We start from the raw sequence: 25,583 nt of genomic DNA, 5'->3' as shown, positions 1-25,583 counted from the left end.
TTTCAACCATCAAACGTATATTAAATGTATCAGCACCTGTACGTTTCAACACAGAAGGATAGGTTACCCAGTTAGATGGACCCAGTTGGACAGAACAGTAAAAACCAGTCCCACAACATTGTGGTGAGACAAATAGTGATGCAAGCTAGTGTCCTCCTCAATGTCGTCTAGCTAGTCTGTCTCCTCAATGTCGTCTAGCTAGTCTGTCTCCTCATATGGTTATTGATCCTAAACATCTTTCCTCAATGTAGTCTAGTTAGTCTGTCTCCTCATAGTCTAGCTAGTCTGTCTCTCAATGTAGTCTAGCTAGTCTGTCTCCTCACTGTAGTCTAAGCTAGTCTGTCTCTCCTGTAGTCACCAAGCTAGTCTGTCTCCTCACTGTAGTCTAGCTAGTCTGTCTCACTATCATAGATGAGTCTATCTCCTCAATGTAATCTGTGGTCTCTCCTCAGGTCTCTGGCTGTAGTCCCTCAAGCCTGAGTCTGTCTCTTCTCTGTAGTCTGGCTACTCTGTCTCACACACACTAACATATATCTCATGTAATCTGTCTCACTAGCTAGTCTGTCTCACTGTAGTCTAGCTAGTCTCTGTCTCCACACTACTAGTCTGGCTAGTCTGTCTTCTCACTGTAGTCTGGCTAGTCTGTCCTCACTAACATAGTCTCCATACTGTCTGTCTCTTCACTGTAGTCTGGCTAGTCTGTCTCCTCACTGTAGTCTCTGGTCTGTCTCCCACCTGTAGTCTGGCTAGTCTGTCTTCTCCACTGTAGTCTGGCTAGTCTGTCTCTTACACTGTAGTCTAGCCCTAGTCTGTCTTCTCACTGCTAGTCTAGCTGGTCTGTCTAGTCTCTCACTGTAGTCTGGCTAATCTGTCTCCACAGGTCTCCTCCTGTGACTGTCTCACAATGTAGTCTAGCTGGTCTGTCTCCTCACTATAGTCTAGCTAGTCTGTCACCCACACTCTTACATATCTCCATACTGTCTGTCTCACTCATAGTCTAGCTAGTCTGTCTCCTCATATATCTGGACTGCTGTCTCACACTAACATATATCTCCATAGTGTCTGTGTCTCTCATATATCTCATACTGTCTGGCTGGTCTGTCTCCTCTCCATACTGTCTGTCTCCACACTAACATATATCTCCATAGTCTGTCTCACACTAACATATATCTCATACTGTCTGTCTCACACTAACATATATCTCCATAGTGTCTGTCTCACACTAACATATATCTCACATCACTGTCTGTCTCACACTAACATATATCTCCATACTGTCTGTCTCCCACACTAACATATATCTCCATAATGTCTGTCTCCCACACTAACATATATCTCCATACTGTCTGTCTCCTCACTAACATATATCTCCATACTGTCTGTCTCCACACTAACATATATCTCCATACTGTCTGTCTCCACAGGTCTCCCACACTGCAGCTCCAGGTCTATATCTTCCTATCTGAGCCACGATGAACGTTGTGAACAGCAGCCAGTGGTTCCTGACCCGGCCGTCTCCCAGCCCAGCAGGACCCAGTAAGGACTGGGCTGTAGTAACACCTGGCAGGCGGAGACAGGCCGCATCACTCAGATGGTCATCACCGTGCTCATCTTCCTGGTGAGTCTCAGTCTATAGACAAATCATTATAGTTCAGTCTACATCAATACAGGTACTGCTGTGCAGGTTGTTCGTCCCAGCGCACCTGATTCAATCGGCTTTAATCGAGACCATGCCATGTTGAATCAGGGGGTTAGTGTTGGGCTGGAACTAAACCAAATCAGGGGGGTTAGTGTTGGGCCAAAACCATGTTGAATCAGGGGGTTAGTGTTGGGCTGGAACTAAACCATGTTGAATCAGGGGGTTAGTGTTGGGCTGGAACTAAACCATGTTGAATCAGGGGTTAGTGTTGGGCTGGAACAAAACCATGCCATGTTGAATCAGGGGTTAGTGTTGGGCTGGAACAAAACCATGTTGAATCAGGGGGTTAGTGTTGGCTGGAACAAAACCATGCCATGTTGAATCAGGGGTTAGTGTTGGGCTGGAACAAAACCATGTTGAATCAGGGGGTTAGTGTTGGGCTGGAACAAAGCCATGCCATGTTGAATCAGGGGGTTAGTGTTGGGCTGAACAAAACCATGTTGAATCAGGGGTTAGTGTTGGGCTGGAACAAAACCATGTTGAATCAGGGGTTAGTGTTGGGCTGGAACAAAACCATGTTGAATCAGGGGGTTAGTGTTGGGCTGGAACAAAACCATGTTGAATCAGGGGGTTAGTGTTGGGCTGGAACTAAAAACCATGTTGAATCAGGGGTTAGTGTTGGGCTGGAACAAAACCATGTTGAATCAGGGGGTTAGTGTTGTGGAACTAAACCATGTTGAATCAGGGGGGTTAGTGTTGGGCTGGAACTAAACCATGTTGAATCAGGGGGGTTAGTGTTGGGCTGGAACAAACCATGTTGAATCAGGGGGTTAGTGTTGGGCTGGAACAAAACCATGTTGAATCAGGGGTTAGTGTTGGGCTGGAACTAAACCATGTTTGAATCAGGGGGTTAGTGTTGGGCTGGAACAAAACCATGTTGAATCAGGGGGGTTAGTGTTGGGCTGGAACTAAACCATGTTGAATCAGGGGGGTTAGTGTTGGGCTGGAACAAAACCATGTTGAATCAGGGGGGTTAGTGTTGGGCTGGAACTAAACCATGTTGAATCAGGGGGGTTAGTGTTGGGCTGGAACAAACCATGTTGAATCAGGGGGTTAGTGTTGGGCGGCAACAAGACCATGTTGAATCAGGGGGTTAGTGTTGGGCTGGAACTAAACCATGTTGAATCAGGGGGTTAGTGTTGGGCTGGAACAAAACCATGTTGAATCAGGGGGGTTAGTGTTGGGCTGGAACTAAACCATGTTGAATCAGGGGGGTTAGTGTTGGGCTGGAACAAAACCATGTTGAATCAGGGGGGTTAGTGTTGGGCTGGAACTAAACCATGTTGAATCAGGGGTTAGTGTTGGGCTGGAACTAAACCATGTTGAATCAGGGGGGTTAGTGTTGGGCTGGAACAAAACCATGTTGAATCAGGGGGGTTAGTGTTGGGCTGGAACTAAACCATGTTGAATCAGGGGGGTTAGTGTTGGGCTGGAACAAAACCATGTTGAATCAGGGGGGTTAGTGTTGGGCTGGAACTAAACCATGTTGAATCAGGGAGGTTAGTGTTGGGCTGGAACAAAACCATGTTGAATCAGGGGGGTTAGTGTTGGGCTGGAACTAAACCATGTTGAATCAGGGGGGTTAGTGTTGGGCTGGAACTAAACCATGTTGAATCAGGGGGGTTAGTGTTGGGCTGGAACTAAACCATGTTGAATCAGGGGGGTTAGTGTTGGGCTGGAACTAAACCATGTTGAATCAGGGGGGTTAGTGTTGGGCTGGAACTAAACCATGTTGAATCAGGGGGGTTAGTGTTGGGCTGGAACAAAACCATGTTGAATCAGGGGGGTTAGTGTTGGGCTGGAACTAAACCATGTTGAATCAGGGGTTAGTGTTGGGCTGGAACAAAACCATGTTGAATCAGGGGGTTAGTGTTGGGCTGGAACTAAACCATGTTGAAACAGGGGTTAGTGTTGGGCTGGAACAAAACCATGTTGAATCAGAGGGGTTAGTGTTGGGCTGGAACTAAACCATGTTGAATCAGGGGGGTTAGTGTTGGGCTGGAACAAAACCATGCCATGTTGAATCAGGGGGGTTAGTGTTGGGCTGGAACAAAACCATGTTGAATCAGGGGGGTTAGTGTTGGGCTGGAACAAAACCATGTTGAATCAGGGGGGTTAGTGTTGGGCTGGAACAAAACCATGTTGAATCAGGGGGTTAGTGTTGGGCTGGAACAAAACCATGTTGAATCAGGGGGTTAGTGTTGGGCTGGAACTAAACCATGTTGAATCAGGGGGGTTAGTGTTGGGCTGGAACAAAACCATGTTGAATCAGGGGGGTTAGTGTTGGGCTGGAACAAAACCATGTTGAATCAGGGGGCTAGTGCTGGGCTGGAACAAGACCATTCCCACTTGGCATAGCCCCAGTTCTTGAGGTTCCTGCAGTGTCTTCTGATTTATGACATCACTTCCTCTTCTCTGTCCCTAGGTGGGCGTGTCCTTGAACAGCCTAGTGGTGTATGCGTTGGCCTGGCGTGGGCGTGGCCGCCTGACGAGGCGTGGCAGCTTGGGCCAAGGGAGACGCGCGGCGCCAGCAGCTTCCGTGTCTACGTAGTGAACCTGGCGCTGGCTGACCTGGTCCTTCTCCTCCGCACCCCTCTGATGCTGGCGTACCTGGCCCACAGCTGTAGCTGGCCCGTGGGGAAACTGGCCTGTCGCCTGGTGATATTCCTGAGAGGCCTGGGACTATACGCCGCAGCCTTCCTGCTGTGTGCCGTGGCTGTGGAGAGATGTCTGTGTCTCCTCAGGCCGGTCTGGTCCAGTCTGAAGCGTCCTCGCTGGGCGGTTCCCCTGGTGTGCGGTCTCCTCTGGGGTCTGGCTGCTGCCCTGGCTACCCCTTACCTCCACACTGCCGACCTGCTGGAGATCAACGGTACTACCCAGTGTCTGGAGAGCCTGGGGTACAGCACGGGGCTGTTTGTGACTGAGACGGTGGCCGGGTTCCTCCTGCCGTTAACAGTGTTCCTGGTGAGTAACGTAGCCGTGCTGTGGACTGCCAGGCAGGCAGGAGTCTCCGGACCAACCTCTCCATCCTCCTCTTCTTCCTTTTCGGCGACTGCGAGACAGATGGCCAGGCTGTACCGGGTCCTCTTCCTCACCATGCTCCTCTTCCTGTCCTGCTGGGTGCCCTACTTTACCTGCCGCTTCCTGCGGGCGCTGGCTGCAGGGCGGCCTGACCGGGCGGGGCTGTACCGGGCGTCGTTCACGGGGGCGTACGTCTCTCTGTTCCTGGTGTACCTGAAGAGCTCCCTGAACCCTGTCCTCTATGTGTTCGCCGCACGAGGCCTGGGGCGAACCGTCCGCGCCTCGCTCCCCTCCACCATCGAGAGAGTGTTCAATTATGACTATTCTGACTCCAGGAGTAGACGGACCCTAAGGAGGGAGGATTCACAAATCTAGTGCCCTAAAACGCCCTGTTAGGGACCCTAAGGAGGGAGGATTCACAGAACTAGTGCCCTAAAAAGCCCTGTTAGGGACCGTACATATGGGAGATTCACAGATCTAGTGCTCCACAGTCCTGTTAGGGACCTTGCAGTTTTACTAGCAGACTGTAGAGATCCATTGTGATTGCTGGCCAACATGAACTCAGACGTTACAGGCTTACTTCAGCCCTGTGTGGACTACATGGACTGCATTATTATAGCTATAGGCATTATCTTAGACTGGGTGACAGTCTTGCTTCAGCGCTGTCTGGACTACATTATTAGGACTATACTGCATTATCTTAGGCTGGGTGACAGGCTTGCTTCAGCCCAATGACGTCATCAGACCTGGGCCTTCTGGGATTTAGCCCCGAGTCTTGGTGTAAAACAAGCTCGGCTACACCGCATTACACACTGCAACGAACTCTCCAATCATGAGCCCTGTCCTGGCCTGCCTCTTCAGTGATGCCTAAAACCACCAGTTCTGTTGTACGGCGGCACTTTAGGAGGCCCGAGTCACAGTGGTTTCTCAAAGTCATTTTTGATTCGCCCAAAAAAGCATGGAACAAATGAGCCACGTGGGGCAGAACCAAGTACGACTTAGCGAGATCCTATTGGCTCGTTCCAATTTCATCTGCATATTTCTGTTAGGGAACGCCTCCTCTGTGAAGTGCGCATGTGCAATAAATTAATTCGCCTTTACACTCCGAAAACAACGCGATTAAAAATTAAAAATAAAGGTTTTGCAAATGTTCAAGTCTACAAACCTTAGTCTACTTTGTTCATAAAATATTCTAGTTTTGGGAACATAAAACTTTCTTGAAAATGTTGGCCAAAATCCATCTCGTTCCGTCTTCTCCCATTTGCCCTCCAGTGGGCTTCCTCTCAGTCCCACACGGAAACGCCAAAGCAGATGCTTCACTTCTAAAAACCCACGGAAATATCTCATTGAAATATCTCATTGTTCTGTGGCCGAAAAAAAGGACAAAGAGCGAGGTCAACTTTGTCAGCGTGTTATTAATATAGGCCACAGTGATGATGTTATTCAGAGTTATTGACCTCACAGTAAACCAGATTCGAGTCATTTACAATTCAACATGTTGATTCAAAAGCTGCCCTGACAGATAACGTTAAAACTAACTAACGTCTGGGAGTACCCAGTCTAGCTATAACGTTAAAACGAACTAACGTCAGGGAGTACCCAGTCTAACTATAATGTTAAAACTAACTAACGTCAGGGAGTACCCAGTCTAACTATAACGTTAAAACTAACTAACGTCAGGGAGTACCCAGTCTAGCTATAACGTTAAAACTAACTAACGTCTGGGAGTACCCAGTCTAGCTATAACGTTAAACTAACTAACGTCAGGGAGTACCCAGTCTAACTATAATGTTAAAACTAACTAACGTACCCAGTCTTGCTATAACGTTAAAACTAACTAACGTCAGGGAGTACCCAGTCTAACTATAACGTTAAACTAACTAACGTCTGGGAGTACCCAGTCTTGCTATAACGTTAAAACTAACTAACGTCAGGGAGTACCCAGTCTTGCTATAACGTTAAAACTAACTAACGTCAGGGAGTACCCAGTCTAACTATAACGTTAAAACTAACTAACGCTCTTGCTATAACGTTATAACCCAGTCTTGCTATAACGTTAAAACTAACTAACGTCAGGGAGTACCCAGTCTAACTATAACGTTAAACTAACTAACGTCTGGGAGTACCCAGTCTTGCTATAACGTTAAAACTAACTAACGTCAGGGAGTACCCAGTCTAGCTATAACGTTAAACTCACTAACGTCAGGGAGTACCCAGTCTAGATATAACGTTAAAACTAACTAACGTCAGGGAGTACCCAGTCTTGCTATAACGTTAAACTAACTAACGTCTGGGAGTACCCAGTCTAGCTATAACGTTAAACTAACTAACTTCAGGGAGTACCCAGTCTAGCTATAACGTTAAAACTAACTAACGTCAGGGAGTACCCAGTCTAGCTATAATGTTAAAACTAACTAACGTCAGGGAGTACCCAGTCTAACTATAACGTTAAAACTAACTAACGTCAGGGAGTACCCAGTCTAACTATAATGTTAAAACTAACTAACGTCAGGGAGTACCCAGTCTAACTATAACGTTAACCTAACTAACATCTGGGAGTACCCAGTCTAACTATAACGTTAAACTAACTAACGTCAGGGAGTACCCAGTCTAACTATAACGTTAACCTAACTAACGTCTGGGAGTACCCAGTCTAACTATAACGTTAAACTAACTAACGTCAGGGAGTACCCAGTCTAACTATAACGTTAACCTAACTACCGTCTGGGAGTACCCAGTCTAACTATAACGTTAAACTAACTAACGTCAGGGAGTACCCAGTCTAACTATAACGTTAAACTAACTAACGTCAGGGAGTACCCAGTCTAGCTATAATGTTAAAACTAACTAACGTCAGGGAGTACCCAGTCTAGCTATAACGTTAAACTAACTAACGTCAGGGAGTACCCAGTCTAGCTATAACGTTAAACTAACTAACGTCAGGGAGTACCCAGTCTAGCTATAATGTTAAAACTAACTAACGTCAGGGAGTACCCAGTCTAGCTATAACGTTAAACCAACTAACGTCAGGGAGTACCCAGTCTAGCTATAATGTTAAAACTAACTAACGTCAGGGAGTACCCAGTCTAGCTATAACGTTAAACTAACTAACCTCAGGGAGTACCCAGTCTAGCTAAAACTAACTAACGTGAACGACGACCAATTGTAGGACTCCCAATCACGGCCGGATGTGATACAGCCTGGAATCGAGCCGAGGACTGTAGTGACGACTCTTACACTGACATCAGTGCCTTAGACAACTCGAATCCAATCCAACTGCTGCACCACCCGACAAAAGTATAGCTAACCAATTACTGTTTAATCAGGTACTGTCCAAATATATATATATATTTTTTATTTTATCTTTATTTAACCAGGGAAGTCAGTTAAGAACAAATTCTTATTTACAATGACGGCCGACCAGTGGGTTAACTGCCTGTTCAGGGGCAGAACGACAGATTGTTACCTTGTCAGCTCTGGGGTTTGAACTCGCAACTTTCCGGTTACTAGTCCACCCCTCTAACCACTAGGCTACGTTATACATTACCGATAAAGATGACGTTAGCCACTTTTGGCAGCTTTCAACCAGCTTTCTGTTGAAAAAAACAAAACTCGATAGCTTTGAGTTAACATTTTTTTCCCCCCAATGTATATAGACGATGGACATACGGAACTGAAGATGCAGCTCAACAAACACGGTTGTTTTTTATTTGCAGCAGGAAGTGAATAGTTTGTGTTTACAATGATGTATCATGTCGCCATCTACATGGTAATATAATATATAATATATATAATATAACATGGTAAGATGGGTTGGCTGCCAACGACGTGCGCTCCTCAGCCTGGCGTGGTTCTGGATGAACAGACTGCTCGCAAGAGAGACACTGTCATATGGGAGGAATCATACGGGCTTATTTCAGCACGTTTCATCTTGTTATTGATACCATGTTGTGTTTTGAGGTGTTTGGACTGATTTCATGGTCAATGCAAAATGTATTATTAAAAAACAAACGTGATAACTTGCTCACCGTCGACTGTAATGATGTATTTGAAACAACAAGTGGTCATTGTGTAACTGATGTGAAACCGCTCGCTTAGTTAGCGGTGTGCGCTAAATAGCGTTTCAATCGGTTTAAGTCACTTGCTCTGAGACCTTGAAGTAGTAGTTCCCCCTTTGCTCTGCAAGGGCCGCGGCCTTTGTGGAGCGATGGGTAACGATGCTTCGTGTGTGACTGTTGTTGATGTGTGCAGAAGGTCCCTGGTTCGCGCCCGGGTGAGGGGACGGTTTAGAGTTATTCTGTTACAATTGTGCAAATGTTGTTTGTCTTTTTTTCCTTCCAATAAACATCGGAGACGAAATATAGTTTCCACGTTAACAATCTTAAGACATCTGTTTTGGTTGCGCGCATTTTGTTACTAAAGAGACAGCTGGAGAACACCGGTTATTGAGGTAAATTAAGGATAAGACAGTTAAACGTTAAATCGGGTTTAAGATGGGAGTGAACTGCTAATATCATTAAGGAACAGAAATGATCTCAGATTTAAACATGATTTAGTTAATATTCTGTGTGTGTGTGTCTGTTCAGAATACTCCATAGTGCTGCTGTGTTCTGTACTATAGGAGATACAGGAAAGCAGAACAGAGCGAGAACATAGAGAGAAGGGAGGCCCACACAAAGACAACATGTAGCCCAGCGGCACCAAGACAGAAAGTAGTCCTTGCTAAACATTACTTCTCAAAACAAATATGCCGCGACTGCCACATCCTGTGTGTATAAACAGCGGTGAGCGATCTATCTTAAAGATACTAACGCTCATGGGAAAGAGTGAAGTCATAGGTTTGCACCTACAGTTTAATATGTCTTATCTTTATGGATGGGCTAACATCCTAGAATTGTGTAATATAACTCACAAACATTGTGAATATTTAGTTGGGGAAAGGACGGTATGCTGGTATGTACAGGGTGTTGGAGGGAGTATTTGTTTCTGTGTAACTAGTTTGGTAGAAATAACGTCCTGTAGCTAATTGACCTTGGAATCAGATTTATTACCACAAATATGATAAAAGCATGATTTAAGGGTGTTGGGTGCCTGCGTCTGTACATATTATCCCTCCATTAGTTAACAGTAATGTGCCCCCCTCTCCATTAGTTAACAGTAATGTGCCCCCCCGTTAGTTAACAGTAATGTGCCCCCCTCTCCATTAGTTAACAGTAATGTGCCCCCCTCCATTAGTTAACAGTAATGTGCCCCCATTAGTTAACAGTAATGTGCCCCCCCATTAGTTAACAGTAATATTAGTTAACAGTAATGTGCCCCCTCCATTAGTTAACAGTAATGTGCCCCCCCATTAGTTAACAGTAATGTGCCCCCATTAGTTAACAGTAATGTGCCCCCCCATTAGTTAACAGTAATGTGCCCCCCCGTAGTTAACAGTAATGTGCCCCCATTAGTTAACAGTAATGTGCCCCCCCGTTAGTTAACAGTAATGTGCCCCCATTAGTTAACAGTAATGTGCCCCCATTAGTTAACAGTAATGTGCCCCCCGTTAGTTAACAGTAATCTGCCCCCATTAGTTAACAGTAATGTGCCCCCATTAGTTAACAGTAATCCCCCCATTAGTTAACAATAATGTTCCCCCCCATTAGTTAACAGTAATGTGCCCCCCCCCATTAGTTAACAATAATGTTCCCCATTAGTTAACAGTAATGTGCCCCCCCCATTAGTTAACAGTAATGTACCCCCCATTAGTTAACAGTAATGTGCCCCCATTAGTTAACAGTAATGTGCCCCCATTAGTTAACAGTAATGTGCCCCCATTAGTTAACAGTAATGTGCCCCCCAATTAGTTAACAGTAATCTGCCCCCTCCCCCATTAGTTAACAGTAATCTGCCCCCCTCCCCCATTAGTTAACAGTAATGTGCCCCCCATTAGTTAACAGTAATCTGCCCCCAGTTAACAGTAATCTGCCCCCAATAAGTTAGCAGTAATGTGCCCCCCCCATTAGTTAACAGTAATGTGCCCCCGCCCCCATTAGTTAACAGATATGCAACCTTGTGTCATATTTCTGCAAAACGTTCACTGCTAGCGTGTGCAGGGATCAAATCCCCCCCGGAGTCAGCCCCAGGTCTTCAGGCCTGAGCCCCCGGATGTTCTGTCTAGCGACGTCCCTGCTTCAGCCCGGTCTAGACTAGATGCATTATATTTAGGGCTGAAGTAATCCCACCTGGACTAGAGGCATTATCTTAGGGTTGAAGTCAGCATGTCTGGACTAGAGGCATTATCTTAGGGTTGGAGTAATCCCACCTGGACTAGATGCATTATTTTAGGGCTTAAGTAAACCTGTCACCCAGCCTGTCTGGACTGGAGGCATTATCTTAGGGTTGAAATAATCCCATCTGGACTAGAGGCATTATCTTAGGGTTGAAGTCAGCCTGTCTGGACTAGAGGCATTATCTTAGGGTTGAAATAATCCCATCTGGACTAGAGGCATTATCTTAGGGTTGAAGTCAGCCTGTCTTGACTAGAGGCATTATTTTAGGGCCGAAGTCAGCCTGTCTGGACTAGAGGCATTATCTTAGGGCTGAAGTAAACCTATCACCCAGCATGTCTGGACTACAGGCATTATCTTAGGGCTGAAGTAAACCTATCACCCAGCATGTCTGGACTAGAGGCATTATCTTAGGGCTGAAGTCAGCCTGTCTGGACTAGAGGCATTATCTTAGGGTTGAAGTCAGCCTGTCTGGACTAGAGGCATTATCTTAGGGTTGAAGTCAGCCTGTCTGGACTAGAGGCATTATCTTAGGGTTTAAGTAATCCCACCTGGACTAGAGGCATTATTTTAGGGTTTAAGTAATCCCACCTGGACTAGAGGCATTATCTTAGGGTTGAAGTAAGCCTGTCACCCAGCCTGTCTGGACTAGAGGCATTATCTTAGGGTTGAAGTAATCCTTTCACCCAGCCTGTCTGGACTAGAGGCATTATCTTAGGGTTGAAGTCAGCCTGTCTGGACTAAAGGCATTATCTTAGGGTTTAAGTAATCCCACCTGGACTAGATGCATTATTTTAGGGTTGAAGTCAGCCTGTCTGGACTAGAGGCATTATCTTAGGGTTTAAGTAATCCCACCTGGACTAGAGGCATTATTTTAGGGTTTAAGTAATCCCACCTGGACTAGAGGCATTATCTTAGGGTTGAAGTAAGCCTGTCACCCAGCCTGTCTGGACTAGAGGCATTATCTTAGGGTTGAAGTCAGCCTGTCACCCAGCCTGTCTGGACTAGAGGCATTATCTTAGGGCTGAAGTAAACCTGTCTGGACTAGAGGCATTATCTAGGGTTGAAGTAAACCTGTCTGGACTAGAGGCATTATCTTAGGGTTTAAGTAAACCTGTCTGGACTAGAGGCATTATCTTAGGGTTGAAGTAAACCTGTCTGGACTAGAGGCATTATCTTAGGGTTGAAGTAATCCTGTCTGGACTAGAGGCATTATCTTAGGGTTGAAGTAAACCTGTCTGGACTAGAGGCATTATCTTAGGGTTGAAGTAATCCTGTCACCCAGCCTATCTGGACTAGAGGCATTATTTTAGGGCTGAAATAATCCTGTCTGGACTAGAGGCATTATCTTAGGGCTGAAGTCACCCAGCCTGTCTGGACTAGAGGCATTATCTTAGGGCTGAAGTCACCCAGCCTGTCTGGACTAGAGGCATTATCTTAGGGCTGGAGTCACCCAGCCTGTCTGGACTAGAGGCATTATCTTAGGGCTGAAGTCACCCAGCCTGTCTGGACTAGAGGCATTATCTTAGGGCTGAAGTCACCCAGCCTGTCTGGACTAGAGGCATTATCTTGGGGTTGAAGTCACCCAGCCTGTCTGGACTAGAGGCATTATCTTAGGGCTGAAGTCACCCAGCCTGTCTGGACTAGAGGCATTATTTTAGGGCTGAAATAATCCTGTCTGGACTAGAGGCATTATTTTAGGGCTGAAGTCACCCAGCCTGTCTGGACTAGAGGCATTATCTTAGGGTTGAAGTCACCCAGCCTGTCTGGACGAGAGGCATTATCAGAACTATATTCATCATAGGAACTCATCAAAACAGTCCAAAACACTTCTACAGGTTTTTAATCATCATCTACAGCTAAAAGAAGAAACACTTAGGAACTAAATACATACATATATGAACAAATGGGGCTCGTCCCAATACAGAATACAATGTTAACTATGTAGCAGTTTTAAAGTCAGGTGGTCTGTGCAAAGCCCATGACAGAGCCATATAACACATGCCTTATACATAGTCATAAATATATCGCTAATACAGTCCTGCTATTGTCCAACCAGGCTGGATGGAGTCCTGCTATTGTCCAACCAGGCTGGATGGAGTCCTGCTATTGTCCAACCAGGCTGGATGGAGTCCTGCTATTGTCCAACCAGGCTGGATGGAGTCCTGCTATTGTCCAACCAGGCTGGATGGAGTCCTGCTATTGTCCAACCAGGCTGGATGGAGTCCTGCTATTGTCCAACCAGGCTGGATGGAGTCCTGCTATTGTCAACCAGCCTGGATGGAGTCCTGCTATTGTCCAACCAGGCTGGATGGATTCCTGCTATTGTCCAACCAGGCTGGATGGAGTCCTGCTATTGTCCAACCAGCCTGGATGGAGTCCTGCTATTGTCCAACCAGCCTGGATGGAGTCCTGCTATTGTCCAACCAGCCTGGATGGAGTCCTGCTATTGTCCAACCAGCCTGGATGGAGTCCTGCTATTGTCCAACCAGCCTGGATGGAGTCCTGCTATTGTCCAACCAGCCTGGATGGAGTCCTGCTATTGTCCAACCAGCCTGGATGGAGTCCTGCTATTGTCCAACCAGCCTGGATGGAGTCCTGCTATTGTCCAACCAGGCTGGATGGAGTCCTGCTATTGTCAACCAGGCTGGATGGAGTCCTGCTATTGTCCAACCAGCCTGGATGGAGTCCTGCTATTGTCCAACCAGGCTGGATGGAGTCCTGCTATTGTCCAACCAGGCTGGATGGAATCCTGCTATTGTCCAACCAGGCTGGATGGAGTCCTGCTATTGGCTGACAGCTGTAGGTGGAGTGATCAGGCCGTCAGCGTGTCTGTAGGCTCGTTCCAGTAGGGTCTGGGCATCCTGGACCGGCCCTGATGTCTGGAGGGTCTTGGCTAGGCGACGGGCCGTGGTGACGGAGTGTCTGCTACGAACCAGACAGACCATCTGCTCCTAGAAAGGGGAGAGGGACAGTTAGAAAGCAATATTTCATCTTACGTTGCTCAGAAATTGCCAAACTGTTTCTCCTTCAAGATTTTACTTTTTTGTGGACCCCTTCTTCCTCCCCCATTTCATTCCAATTGGTAGTTAGTCTCGTCCCATCACTGCAACGTACGGACTCGGGAGAGGCGAAGGTCGAGACCACGCGTCCTCCGAAACACGACCCTGCCAAGCCGCACTGCTTCTTGACAGACTGCTCGCTTAACCCGGAAGCCAGCCCGGAGGAAACAACTGGTGAGACGAGTCAGCGTGCACTGCGCCCGGCCCGCCACAAGGAGTCGCTAGAGCGCAAAGGGACAAGGACATCCCGGGCCGGTCAAACCCTCCCCTAACCCGGACGACGCTGGGCCAATTGTGAGCTGTTTCGTTTGTCTCCCGGTCACGGCCGGCTGCGGCACAGCCCGGGATCGAACTCAGGGCTGTAGTGACGCCTCTAGCACTGCAATGCTGCGCTACCCAGAAGGCCAAGTTTGTATTTTTTAAATTACGTGCACTACCGTTCAAAAGTTTGGGGTCACTTAGAAAAGTCCTTGTTTTTGAAAAAAATAAATAATAATAATTCAAGCTAAAAAATATATTAAATTAAAACTGGCAGCTTCATTAAATAGTACCCGCAAAAAAACAGTCTCAATGTCAACAGTGAAGAGGAGACTCCGGGATGCTGGCCTTCTAGGCAGAGTTCCTCTGTCCAGTCTCAACAGTGAAGAGGCGACTCCTGGATGCTGGCCTTCTAGGCAGAGTTCCTCTGTCCAGTCTCAACAGTGAAGAGGCGACTCCTGGATGCTGGCCTTCTAGGCAGAGTTCCTCTGTCCAGTCTCAAGAGTGAAGAGGAGACTCCTGGATGCTGGCCTTCTAGGCAGAGTTCCTCTGTCCAGTCTCAACAGTGAAGAGGAGACTCCTGGATGCTGGCCTTCTAGGCAGAGTTCCTCTGTCCAGTCTCAACAGTGAAGAGGCGACTCCGGGATGCTGGCCTTCTAGGCAGAGTTCCTCTGTCCAGTCTCAACGTCAACAGTGAAGAGGCGACTCCTGGATGCTGGCCTTCTAGGCAGAGTTCCTCTGTCCAGTCTCAACGTCAACAGTGAAGAGGAGACTCCGGGATGCTGGCCTTCTAGGCAGAGTTCCTCTGTCCAGTCTCAACGTCAACAGTGAAGAGGAAACTCTGGGATGCTGGCCTTCTAGGCAGAGTTCCTCTGTCCAGTCTCAACGTCAACAGTGAAGAGGAGACTCTGGATGCTGGGCCTTCTAGGCAGAGTTCCTCTGTCCAGTCTCAACGTCAACAGTGAAGAGGAGACTCCTGGATGCTGGCCTTCTAGGCAGAGTTCCTCTGTCCAGTCTCAACGTCAACAGTGAAGAGGAGACTCCGGGATGCTGGCCTTCTAGGCAGAGTTCCTCTGTCCAGTCTCAACGTCAACAGTGAAGAGGAGACTCCTGGATGCTGGCCTTCTAGGCAGAGTTCCTCTGTCCAGTCTCAACGTCAACAGTGAAGGGGTGACTCCTGGATGCTGGCCTTCTAGGCAGAGTTCCTCTGTCCAGTCTCAACGTCAACAGTGAAGAGGGTGACCCTGGATGCTGGCCTTCTAGGCAGAGTTCCTCTGTCCAGTCTCAACGTCAACAGTGAAGAGGAGTCTCCTGGATGCTGGCCTTCTAGGCAGAGTTCCTCTGTCCAGTCTCAACGTCAACAGTGAAGAGGTGACTCCTGGATGCTGGCCTTCTAGGCAGAGTTCCTCTGTCCAGTCTCAACGTCAACAGTGAAGAGGAGACTCCGGGATGCTGGCCTTCTAGGCAGAGTTCCTCTGTCCAGTCTCAACGTCAACAGTGAAGAGGAGACTCCGGGATGCTGGCCTTCTAGGCAGAGTTCCTCTGTCCAGTCTCAACGTCAACAGTGAAGAGGAGACTCCTGGATGCTGGCCTTCTAGGCAGAGTTCCTCTGTCCAGTCTCAACGTCAACAGTGAAGAGGAGACTCCTGGATGCTGGCCTTCTAGGCAGAGTTCCTCTGTCCAGTCTCAACGTCAACAGTGAAGAGGAGACTCCGGGATGCTGGCCTTCTAGGCAGAGTTCCTCTGTCCAGTCTCAACGTCAACAGTGAAGAGGAGACTCCTGGATGCTGGCCTTCTAGGCAGAGTTCCTCTGTCCAGTCTCAACGTCAACAGTGAAGAGGAGACTCCGGGATGCTGGCCTTCTAGGCAGAGTTCCTCTGTCCAGTCTCAACGTCAACAGTGAAGAGGAGACTCCGGGATGCTGGCCTTCTAGGCAGAGTTCCTCTGTCCAGTCTCAACGTCAACAGTGAAGAGGAGACTCCTGGCCTTCTAGGCAGAGTTCCTCTGTCCAGTCTCAACGTCAACAGTGAAGAGGAGACTCCGGGATGCTGGCCTTCTAGGCAGAGTTCCTCTGTCCAGTCTCAACGTCAACAGTGAAGAGGAGACTCCTGGATGCTGGCCTTCTAGGCAGAGTTCCTCTGTCCAGTCTCAACGTCAACAGTGAAGAGGAGACTCCGGGATGCTGGCCTTCTAGGCAGAGTTCCTCTGTCCAGTCTCAACGTCAACAGTGAAGAGGAGACTCCTGGATGCTGGCCTTCTAGGCAGAGTTCCTCTGTCCAGTCTCAACGTCAACAGTGAAGAGGAGACTCCTGGATGCTGGCCTTCTAGGCAGAGTTCCTCTGTCCAGTCTCAACGTCAACAGTGAAGAGGAGACTCCTGGATGCTGGCCTTCTAGGCAGAGTTTCTCTGTCCAGTCTCAACGTCAACAGTGAAGAGGAGACTCCGGGATGCTGTCCTTCTAGGCAGAGTTCCTCTGTCCAGTCTCAACGTCAACAGTGAAGAGGCGACTCCCGGGATGCTGGCCTTCTAGGCAGAGTTCCTCTGTCCAGTCTCACGTCAACAGTGAAGAGGAGACCCTGGATGCTGGCCTTCTAGGCAGAGTTCCTCTGTCCAGTCTCAACGTCAACAGTGAAGAGGAGACTCTGGATGCTGGCCTTCTAGGCAGAGTTCCTCTGTCCAGTCTCAACGTCAACAGTGAAGAGGAGACTCCTGGATGCTGGCCTTCTAGGCAGAGTTCCTCTGTCCAGTCTCAACGTCAACAGTGAAGAGGAGACCCCTGGGATGCTGGCCTTCTAGGCAGAGTTCCTCTGTCCAGTCTCAACAGTGAAGAGGAGACTCCTGGATGCTGGTCTTCTAGGCAGAGTTCCTCTGTCCAGTCTCAACGTCAACAGTGAAGAGGAGACTCTGGATGCTGGTCTTCTAGGCAGAGTTCCTCTGTCCAGTCTCAACGTCAACAGTGAAGAGGAGACTCCTGGATGCTGGTCTTCTAGGCAGAGTTCCTCTGTCCAGTCTCAACAACAGTGAAGAGGAACTCTGGGATGCTGGCCTTCTAGGCAGAGTTCCTCTGTCCAGTCTCAACGTCAACAGTGAAGAGGAGACTCCTGGATGCTGGCCTTCTAGGCAGAGTTCCTCTGTCCAGTCTCAACGTCAACAGTGAAGAGGAGACTCCTGGATGCTGGCCTTCTAGGCAGAGTTCCTCTGTCCAGTCTCAACGTCAACAGTGAAGAGGAGACTCCGGGATGCTGGCCTTCTAGGCAGAGTTCCTCTGTCCAGTCTCAACGTCAACAGTGAAGAGGAGACTCGGGATGCTGGCCTTCTAGGCAGAGTTCCTCTGTCCAGTCTCAACGTCAGTGAAGAGGAGACTCCTGGATGCTGGCCTTCTAGGCAGAGTTCCTCTGTCCAGTCTCAACGTCAACAGTGAAGAGGAGACTCAGGATGCTGGCCTTCTAGGCAGAGTTCCTCTGTCCAGTCTCAACAGTGAAGAGGAGACTCCTGGATGCTGGCCTTCTAGGCAGAGTTCCTCTGTCAGTCTCAACATCAACAGTGAAGAGGAGACTCCGGGATGCTGTCCTTCTAGGCAGAGTTCCTCTGTCCAGTCTCAACGTCAACAGTGAAGAGGAGACTCCTGGATGCTGGCCTTCTAGGCAGAGTTCCTCTGTCCAGTCTCAACGTCAACAGTGAAGAGGAGACTCCGGGATGCTGGCCTTCTAGGCAGAGTTCCTCTGTCCAGTCTCAACATCAACAGTGAAGAGGAGACTCCTGGATGCTGGCCTTCTAGGCAGAGTTCCTCTGTCCAGTCTCAACATCAACAGTGAAGAGGAGACTCACGGATGCTGGCCTTCTAGGCAGAGTTCCTCTGTCCAGTCTCAACATCAACAGTGAAGAGGAGAGTCTCCTGGATGCTGGCCTTCTAGGCAGAGTTCCTCTGTCCAGTCTCAACATCAGTGAAGAGGAGACTCCGGGATGCTGTCCTTCTAGGCAGAGTTCCTCTGTCCAGTCTCAACAACAGTGAAGAGGAGACTCTGGGATGCTGGCCTTCTAGGCAGAGTTCCTCTGTCCAGTCTCAACGTCAACAGTGAAGAGGAGACTCCTGGATGCTGACCTTCTAGGTAGAGTTCCTCTGTCCAGTCTCAACATCAACAGTGAAGAGACTCCTGGATGCTGGCCTTCTAGGCAGAGTTCCTCTGTCCAGTCTCAACGTCAACAGTGAAGAGGAGACTCTGGATGCTGGCCTTCTAGGCAGAGTTCCTCTGTCCAGTCTCAACATCAACAGTGAAGAGGAGACTCCTGGATGCTGGCCTTCTAGGCAGAGTTCCTCTGTCCAGTCTCAACATCAACAGTGAAGAGGAGACTCTTGGATGCTGGCCTTCTAGGCAGAGTTCCTCTGTCCAGTCTCAACAGTGAAGAGGAGACTCCTGGATGCTGGCCTTCTAGGCAGAGTTCCTCTGTCCAGTCTCAACGCCAGCAGTGAAGAGGAGACTCTAGGATGCTGGCCTTCTAGGCAGAGTTCCTCTGTCCAGTCTCAACGTCAACAGTGAAGAGGAGACTCGGGATGCTGGCCTTCTAGGCAGAGTTCCTCTGTCCAGTCTCAACGTCAACAGTGAAGAGCGACTCTGGGATGCTGGCCTTCTAGGCAGAGTTCCTCTGTCCAGTCTCAACATCAACAGTGAAGAGGAGACTCCTGGATGCTGGCCTTCTAGGCAGAGTTCCTCTGTCCAGTCTCAACGTCAACAGTGAAGAGGAGACTCTGGATGCTGGCCTTCTAGGCAGAGTTCCTCTGTCCAGTCTCAACGTCAACAGTGAAGAGGAGACTCCGGGATGCTGGCCTTCTAGGCAGAGTTCCTCTGTCCAGTCTCAACAGTGAAGAGGAGACTCCGGGATGCTGGCCTTCTAGGCAGAGTTCCTCTGTCCAGTCTCAAACAGTGAAGAGGAGACTCCTGGATGCTGGCCTTCTAGGCAGAGTTCCTCTGTCCAGTCTCAACAGTGAAGAGGAGACTCCTGGATGCTGGCCTTCTAGGCAGAGTTCCTCTGTCCAGTCTCAACAGTGAAGAGGAGACTCCTGGATGCTGGCCTTCTAGGCAGAGTTCCTCTGTCCAGTCTCAACAGTGAAGAGGAGACTCCGGGATGCTGGCCTTCTAGGCAGAGTTCCTCTGTCCAGTCTCAACGTCAACAGTGAAGAGGAGACTCCGGGATGCTGGCCTTCTAGGCAGAGTTCCTCTGTCCAGTCTCAACAGTGAAGAGGAGACTCCGGGATGCTGGCCTTCTAGGCAGAGTTCCTCTGTCCAGTCTCAACAGTGAAGAGGAGACTCCTGGATGCTGGCCTTCTAGGCAGAGTTCCTCTGTCCAGTCTCAACATCAACAGTGAAGAGGAGACTCTGGGATGCTGGCCTTCTAGGCAGAGTTCCTCTGTCCAGTCTCAACGTCAACAGTGAAGAGGAGACTCCTGGATGCTGGCCTTCTAGGCAGAGTTCCTCTGTCCAGTCTCAACGCCAACAGTGAAGAGGAGACTCTGGGATGCTGGCCTTCTAGGCAGAGTTCCTCTGTCCAGTCTCAACATCAACAGTGAAGAGGAGACTCCTGGATGCTGGCCTTCTAGGCAGAGTTCCTCTGTCCAGTCTCAACGCCAACAGTGAAGAGGAGACTCCTGGATGCTGACCTTCTAGGCAGAGTTCCTCTGTCCAGTCTCAACATCAACAGTGAAGAGGAGACTCCTGGATGCTGACCTTCTAGGCAGAGTTCCTCTGTCCAGTCTCAACATCAACAGTGAAGAGGAGACTCTGGATGCTGGCCTTCTAGGCAGAGTTCCTCTTTCCAGTCTCAACAGTGAAGAGGAGACTCCTGGATGCTGGCCTTCTAGGCAGAGTTCCTCTGTCCAGTCTCAACAGTGAAGAGAGACTCCTGGATGCTGGCCTTCTAGGCAGAGTTCCTCTGTCCAGTCTCAACAGTGAAGAGGGACTGGGATGCTGGCCTTCTAGGCAGAGTTCCTCTGTCCAGTCTCAACAGTGAAGAGGCTGACTCTGGGATGCTGGCCTTCTAGGCAGAGTTCCTCTGTCCAGTCTCAACAGTGAAGAGGAGACTCCTGGATGCTGGCCTTCTAGGCAGAGTTCCTCTGTCCAGTCTCAACAGTGAAGAGGAGACTCTGGGATGCTGGCCTTCTAGGCAGAGTTCCTCTGTCCAGTCTCAACGTCAGTGAAGAGGGAGACTCCAGGGATGCTGACCTTCTAGGCAGAGTTCCTCTGTCCAGTCTCAACAACAGTGAAGAGGAGACTCCTGGGATGCTGGCCTTCTAGGCAGAGTTCCCTGTCCAGTCTCAACAGTGAAGAGGAGACTCCTGGATGCTGGCCTTCTAGGCAGAGTTCCTCTGTCCAGTCTCAACAGTGAAGAGGAGACTCGGGATGCTGGCCTTCTAGGCAGAGTTCCTCTGTCCAGTCTCAACATCAACAGTGAAGAGGAGACTCCTGGATGCTGGCCTTCTAGGCAGAGTTCCTCTGTCCAGTCTCAACGTCAACAGTGAAGAGGAGACTCCGGGATGCTGGCCTTCTAGGCAGAGTTCCTCTGTCCAGTCTCAACATCAACAGTGAAGAGGAGACTCCTGGATGCTGGCCTTCTAGGCAGAGTTCCTCTGTCCAGTCTCAACGTCAACAGTGAAGAGGAGACTCGGGATGCTGGCCTCTAGGCAGAGTTCCTCTGTCCAGTCTCAACGTCAACAGTGAAGAGAGACTCCGGGATGCTGGCCTTCTAGGCAGAGTTCCTCTGTCCAGTCTCAACATCAACAGTGAAGAGAGACTCCTGGATGCTGTCCTTCTAGGCAGAGTTCCTCTGTCCAGTCTCAACGTCAACAGTGAAGAGGAGACTCCTGGATGCTGGCTCCTTCTAGGCAGAGTTCCTCTGTCCAGTCTCAACAGTGAAGAGGAGACTCCTGGATGCTGGCCTTCTAGGCAGAGTTCCTCTGTCCAGTCTCAACAGTGAAGAGGAGACTCCTGGATGCTGGCCTTCTAGGCAGAGTTCCTCTGTCCAGTCTCAACAGTGAAGAGGAGACTCCAGGATGCTGGCCTTCTAGGCAGAGTTCCTCTGTCCAGTCTCAACAATGAAGAGGAGACTCCGGGATGCTGGCCTTCTAGGCAGAGTTCCTCTGTCCAGTCTCAACAATGAAGAGGAGACTCTGGGATGCTGGCCTTCTAGGCAGAGTTCCTCTGTCCAGTCTCAACAGTGAAGAGGAGACTCTGGGATGCTGGCCTTCTAGGCAGAGTTCCTCTGTCCAGTCTCAACAGTGAAGAGGAGACTCTGGGATGCTGGCCTTCTAGGCAGAGTTCCTCTGTCCAGTCTCAACAGTGAAGAGGAGACTCCAGGATGCTGGCCTTCTAGGCAGAGTTCCTCTGTCCAGTCTCAACGTCAACAGTGAAGAGGAGACTCCAGGATGCTGGCCTTCTAGGCAGAGTTCCTCTGTCCAGTCTCAACAGTGAAGAGGAGACTCCTGGGATGCTGGCCTTCTAGGCAGAGTTCACTCTGTCCAGTCTCAACAGTGAAGAGGAGACCTGGGATGCTGGCCTTCTAGGCAGAGTTCCTCTGTCCAGTCTCAACGTCAACAGTGAAGAGGAGACTCCTGGATGCTGGCCTTCTAGGCAGAGTTCCTCTGTCCAGTCTCAACATCAACAGTGAAGAGGAGACTCCTGGATGCTGGCCTTACTGAGGCAGAGTTCCTCTGTCCAGTCTCAACATCAACAGTGAAGAGGAGACTCCGGGATGCTGGCCTTCTAGGCAGAGTTCCTCTGTCCAGTCTCAACGTCAACAGTGAAGAGGAGACTCCGGGATGCTGGCCTTCTAGGCAGAGTTCCTCTGTCCAGTCTCAACGCCAGCAGTGAAGAGGAGACTCCGGGATGCTGGCCTTCTAGGCAGAGTTCCTCTGTCCAGTCTCAACGTCAACAGTGAAGAGGAGACTCGGGATGCTGGCCTTCTAGGCAGAGTTCCTCTGTCCAGTCTCAACGTCAACAGTGAAGAGGGAGACTCTGGATGCTGGCCTTCTAGGCAGAGTTCCTCTGTCCAGTCTCAACAGTGAAGAGAGACTCCTGGATGCTGGCCTTCTAGGCAGAGTTCCTCTGTCCAGTCTCAACGTCAGTGAAGAGGAGACTCCTGGATGCTGGCCTTCTAGGCAGAGTTCCTCTGTCCAGTCTCAACGTCAACAGTGAAGAGGAGACTCCTGGATGCTGGCCTTCTAGGCAGAGTTCCTCTGTCCAGTCTCAACAGTGAAGAGGAGACTCCTGGATGCTGGCCTTCTAGGCAGAGTTCCTCTGTCCAGTCTCAACATCAACAGTGAAGAGGAGACTCGGGATGCTGGCCTTCTAGGCAGAGAGTTCCTCTGTCCAGTCTCAACGTCAACAGTGAAGAGGAGACTCCGGGATGCTGACCTTCTAGGCAGAGTTCCTCTGTCCAGTCTCAACAGTGAAGAGAGACTCCTGGATGCTGGCCTTCTAGGCAGAGTTCCTCTGTCCAGTCTCAACAGTGAAGAGGAGACTCCAGGATGCTGGCCTTCTAGGCAGAGTTCCTCTGTCAGTCTCAACATCAACAGTGAAGAGGAGACTCCAGGATGCTGGCCTTCTAGGCAGAGTTCCTCTGTCCAGTCTCAACATCAACAGTGAAGAGGAGACTCTGGGATGCTGGTTTCTAGGCAGAGTTCCTCTGTCCAGTCTCAACGACTCAGTCTCAACAGTGAAGAGGAGACCCAGGGATGCTGGCCTTCTAGGCAGAGTTCCTCTGTCCAGTCTCAACATCAACAGTGAAGAGGAGACTCTGGATGCTGGCCTTCTAGGCAGAGTTCCTCTGTCCAGTCTCAACGTCAACAGTGAAGAGGAGACTCCTGGGATGCTGTCTCTAGGCAGAGTTCCTCTGTCCAGTCTCAACGTCAACAGTGAAGAGGAGACCCTGGGATGCTGGCCTTCTAGGCAGAGTTCCTCTGTCCAGTCTCAGCATCAACAGTGAAGAGGAGACTCTGGGATGCTGGCCTTCTAGGCAGAGTTCCTCTGTCCAGTCTCAACGTCAAGAGTGAAGAGACTCCTGGATGCTGGCCTTCTAGGCAGAGTTCCTCTGTCCAGTCTCAACGTCAACAGTGAAGAGTTCCTCTGTCCAGACTCTGGGATGCTGGCCTTCTAGGCAGAGTTCCTCTGTCCAGTCTCAACGTCAACAGTGAAGAGGAGACTCCGGGATGCTGTCCTTCTAGGCAGAGTTCCTCTGTCCAGTCTCAACAGTGAAGAGGAGACTCCGGGATGCTGGCCTTCTAGGCAGAGTTCCTCTGTCCAGTCTCAACGTCAACAGTGAAGAGGAGACTCCTGGATGCTGGCCTTCTAGGCAGAGTTCCTCTGTCCAGTCTCAACATCAACAGTGAAGAGGAGACTCCTGGATGCTGGCCTTCTAGGCAGAGTTCCTCTGTCCAGTCTCAACAGTGAAGAGGAGACTCCTGGATGCTGGCCTTCTAGGCAGAGTTCCTCTGTCCAGTCTCAACAGTGAAGAGGAGACTCCTGGATGCTGGCCTTCTAGGCAGAGTTCCTCTGTCCAGTCTCAACAGTGAAGAGGAGACTCCAGGATGCTGGCCTTCTAGGCAGAGTTCCTCTGTCCAGTCTCAACGTCAACAGTGAAGAGGAGACTCCGGGATGCTGTCCTTCTAGGCAGAGTTCCTCTGTCCAGTCTCAACAGTGAAGAGGAGACTCCTGGATGCTGGCCTTCTAGGCAGAGTTCCTCTGTCCAGTCTCAACAGTGAAGAGGAGACTCCTGGATGCTGGCCTTCTAGGCAGAGTTCCTCTGTCCAGTCTCAGCGTCAACAGTGAAGAGGAGACTCCGGGATGCTGGCCTTCTAGGCAGAGTTCCTCTGTCCAGTCTCAACAGTGAAGAGAGACTCCTGGATGCTGGCCTTCTAGGGGAGTTCCTCTGTCCAGTCTCAACAGTGAAGAGAGACTCTGGATGCTGGCCCTTCTAGGCAGAGTTCCTCTGTCCAGTCTCAACAGTGAAGAGGAGACTCCGGGATGCTGGCCTTCTAGGCAGAGTTCCTCTGTCCAGTCTCAACGTCAACAGTGAAGAGGAGACTCCTGGATGCTGGCCTTCTAGGCAGAGTTCCTGTCCAGTCTCAACGTCAACAGTGAAGAGGAGACTCCTGGATGCTGGCCTTCTAGGCAGAGTTCCTCTGTCCAGTCTCAACAGTGAAGAGGAGACTCTGGATGCTGGCCTTCTAGGCAGAGTTCCTCTGTCCAGTCTCAACAGTGAAGAGGAGACTCCTGGATGCTGGCCTTCTAGGCAGAGTTCTCTGTCCAGTCTCAACAGTGAAGAGGAGACTCCTGGATGCTGTCCTTCTAGGCAGAGTTCCTCTGTCCAGTCTCTCAGTGAAGAGGAGACTCCTGGATGCTGGCCTTCTAGGCAGAGTTCCTCTGTCCAGTCTCAACATCAACAGTGAAGAGGAGACTCCTGGATGCTGGCCTTCTAGGCAGAGTTCCTCTGTCCAGTCTCAACATCAACAGTGAAGAGGAGACTCGAGGATGCTGGCCTTCTAGGCAGAGTTCCTCTGTCCAGTCTCAACAGTGAAGAGGAGACTCCTGGATGCTGACCTTCTAGGCAGAGTTCCTCTGTCCAGTCTCAACATCAACAGTGAAGAGGAGACTCCCTGGATGCTGGCCTTCTAAGGCAGAGTTCTCTGTCCAGTCTCAACATCAACAGTGAAGAGGAGACTCTGGGATGCTGGCCTTCTAGGCAGAGTTCCTCTGTCCAGTCTCAACGTCAACAGTGAAGAGGAGACTCCTGGATGCTGGCCTTCTAGGCAGAGTTCCTCTGTCCAGTCTCAACGTCAACAGTGAAGAGGAGACTCCTGGATGCTGGCCTTCTAGGCAGAGTTCCTCTGTCCAGTCTCAACGTCAACAGTGAAGAGGAGACTCCTGGATGCTGGCCTTCTAGGCAGAGTTCCTCTGTCCAGTCTCAACGTCAACAGTGAAGAGGCGACTCCGGGATGCTGGCCTTCTAGGCAGAGTTCCTCTGTCCAGTCTCAACAGTGAAGAGGAGACTCCGGGATGCTGGCCTTCTAGGCAGAGTTCCTCTGTCCAGTCTCAACGTCAACAGTGAAGAGGCGACTCCAGGATGCTGGCCTTCTAGGCAGAGTTCCTCTGTCCAGTCTCAACGTCAACAGTGAAGAGGAGACTCCGGGATGCTGGCCTTCTAGGCAGAGTTCCTCTGTCCAGTCTCAACGTCAACAGTGAAGAGGAGACTCCTGGATGCTGGCCTTCTAGGCAGAGTTCC

At 49.7% G+C, this 25,583-nt stretch overlaps 1 protein-coding gene and 2 long non-coding RNA genes across 15 annotated transcripts; 1 reads left to right on the top strand and 2 right to left on the bottom strand.

The window, feature by feature from the left end:
* The first annotated feature begins 1,538 nt into the window (after positions 1-1,538).
* LOC118383868 (prostaglandin D2 receptor 2) lies at positions 1,539-6,516 on the top strand. The gene is made up of 2 exons (XM_052503479.1): positions 1,539-1,618; positions 4,125-6,516. The coding sequence occupies exon 2, from the start codon at positions 4,298-4,300 to the stop codon at positions 5,093-5,095; it is 798 nt and encodes a 265-aa protein (XP_052359439.1). The 5' UTR covers positions 1,539-1,618; positions 4,125-4,297; the 3' UTR covers positions 5,096-6,516.
* On the bottom strand, positions 6,301-7,820 carry LOC127919698 (uncharacterized). Of its 8 annotated transcripts, none has more exons than XR_008103778.1 (3): positions 7,088-7,820; positions 6,686-6,728; positions 6,301-6,386 (listed from the first exon to the last, which is right to left on the bottom strand). It is a non-coding gene; the product is annotated as an uncharacterized LOC127919698 (long non-coding RNA). The 8 variants fall into 8 exon arrangements; XR_008103772.1 differs by having other exon boundaries at positions 6,329-6,430; positions 6,642-6,728; positions 7,001-7,820; XR_008103771.1 differs by having other exon boundaries at positions 6,336-6,430; positions 6,555-6,728; positions 7,001-7,820.
* A 3,571-nt stretch (positions 7,821-11,391) lies between these two features.
* On the bottom strand, positions 11,392-12,555 carry LOC127919697 (uncharacterized). Of its 6 annotated transcripts, none has more exons than XR_008103765.1 (3): positions 12,107-12,555; positions 11,888-12,066; positions 11,392-11,727 (listed from the first exon to the last, which is right to left on the bottom strand). It is a non-coding gene; the product is annotated as an uncharacterized LOC127919697 (long non-coding RNA). The 6 variants fall into 6 exon arrangements; XR_008103766.1 differs by having other exon boundaries at positions 11,395-11,635; positions 11,768-12,066; XR_008103767.1 differs by having other exon boundaries at positions 11,395-11,727; positions 11,888-12,027.
* Between the last annotated feature and the right edge of the window lie 13,028 nt (positions 12,556-25,583).

Source organism: Oncorhynchus keta, unplaced genomic scaffold (genome assembly GCF_023373465.1).
Source record: "Oncorhynchus keta strain PuntledgeMale-10-30-2019 unplaced genomic scaffold, Oket_V2 Un_contig_17396_pilon_pilon, whole genome shotgun sequence".
Taxonomy (NCBI): Eukaryota; Metazoa; Chordata; class Actinopteri; order Salmoniformes; family Salmonidae; genus Oncorhynchus; species Oncorhynchus keta.
The sequence above is the reverse complement of the archived record's forward strand: the minus strand, read 5'-3'. Positions and strand labels throughout refer to the sequence as shown.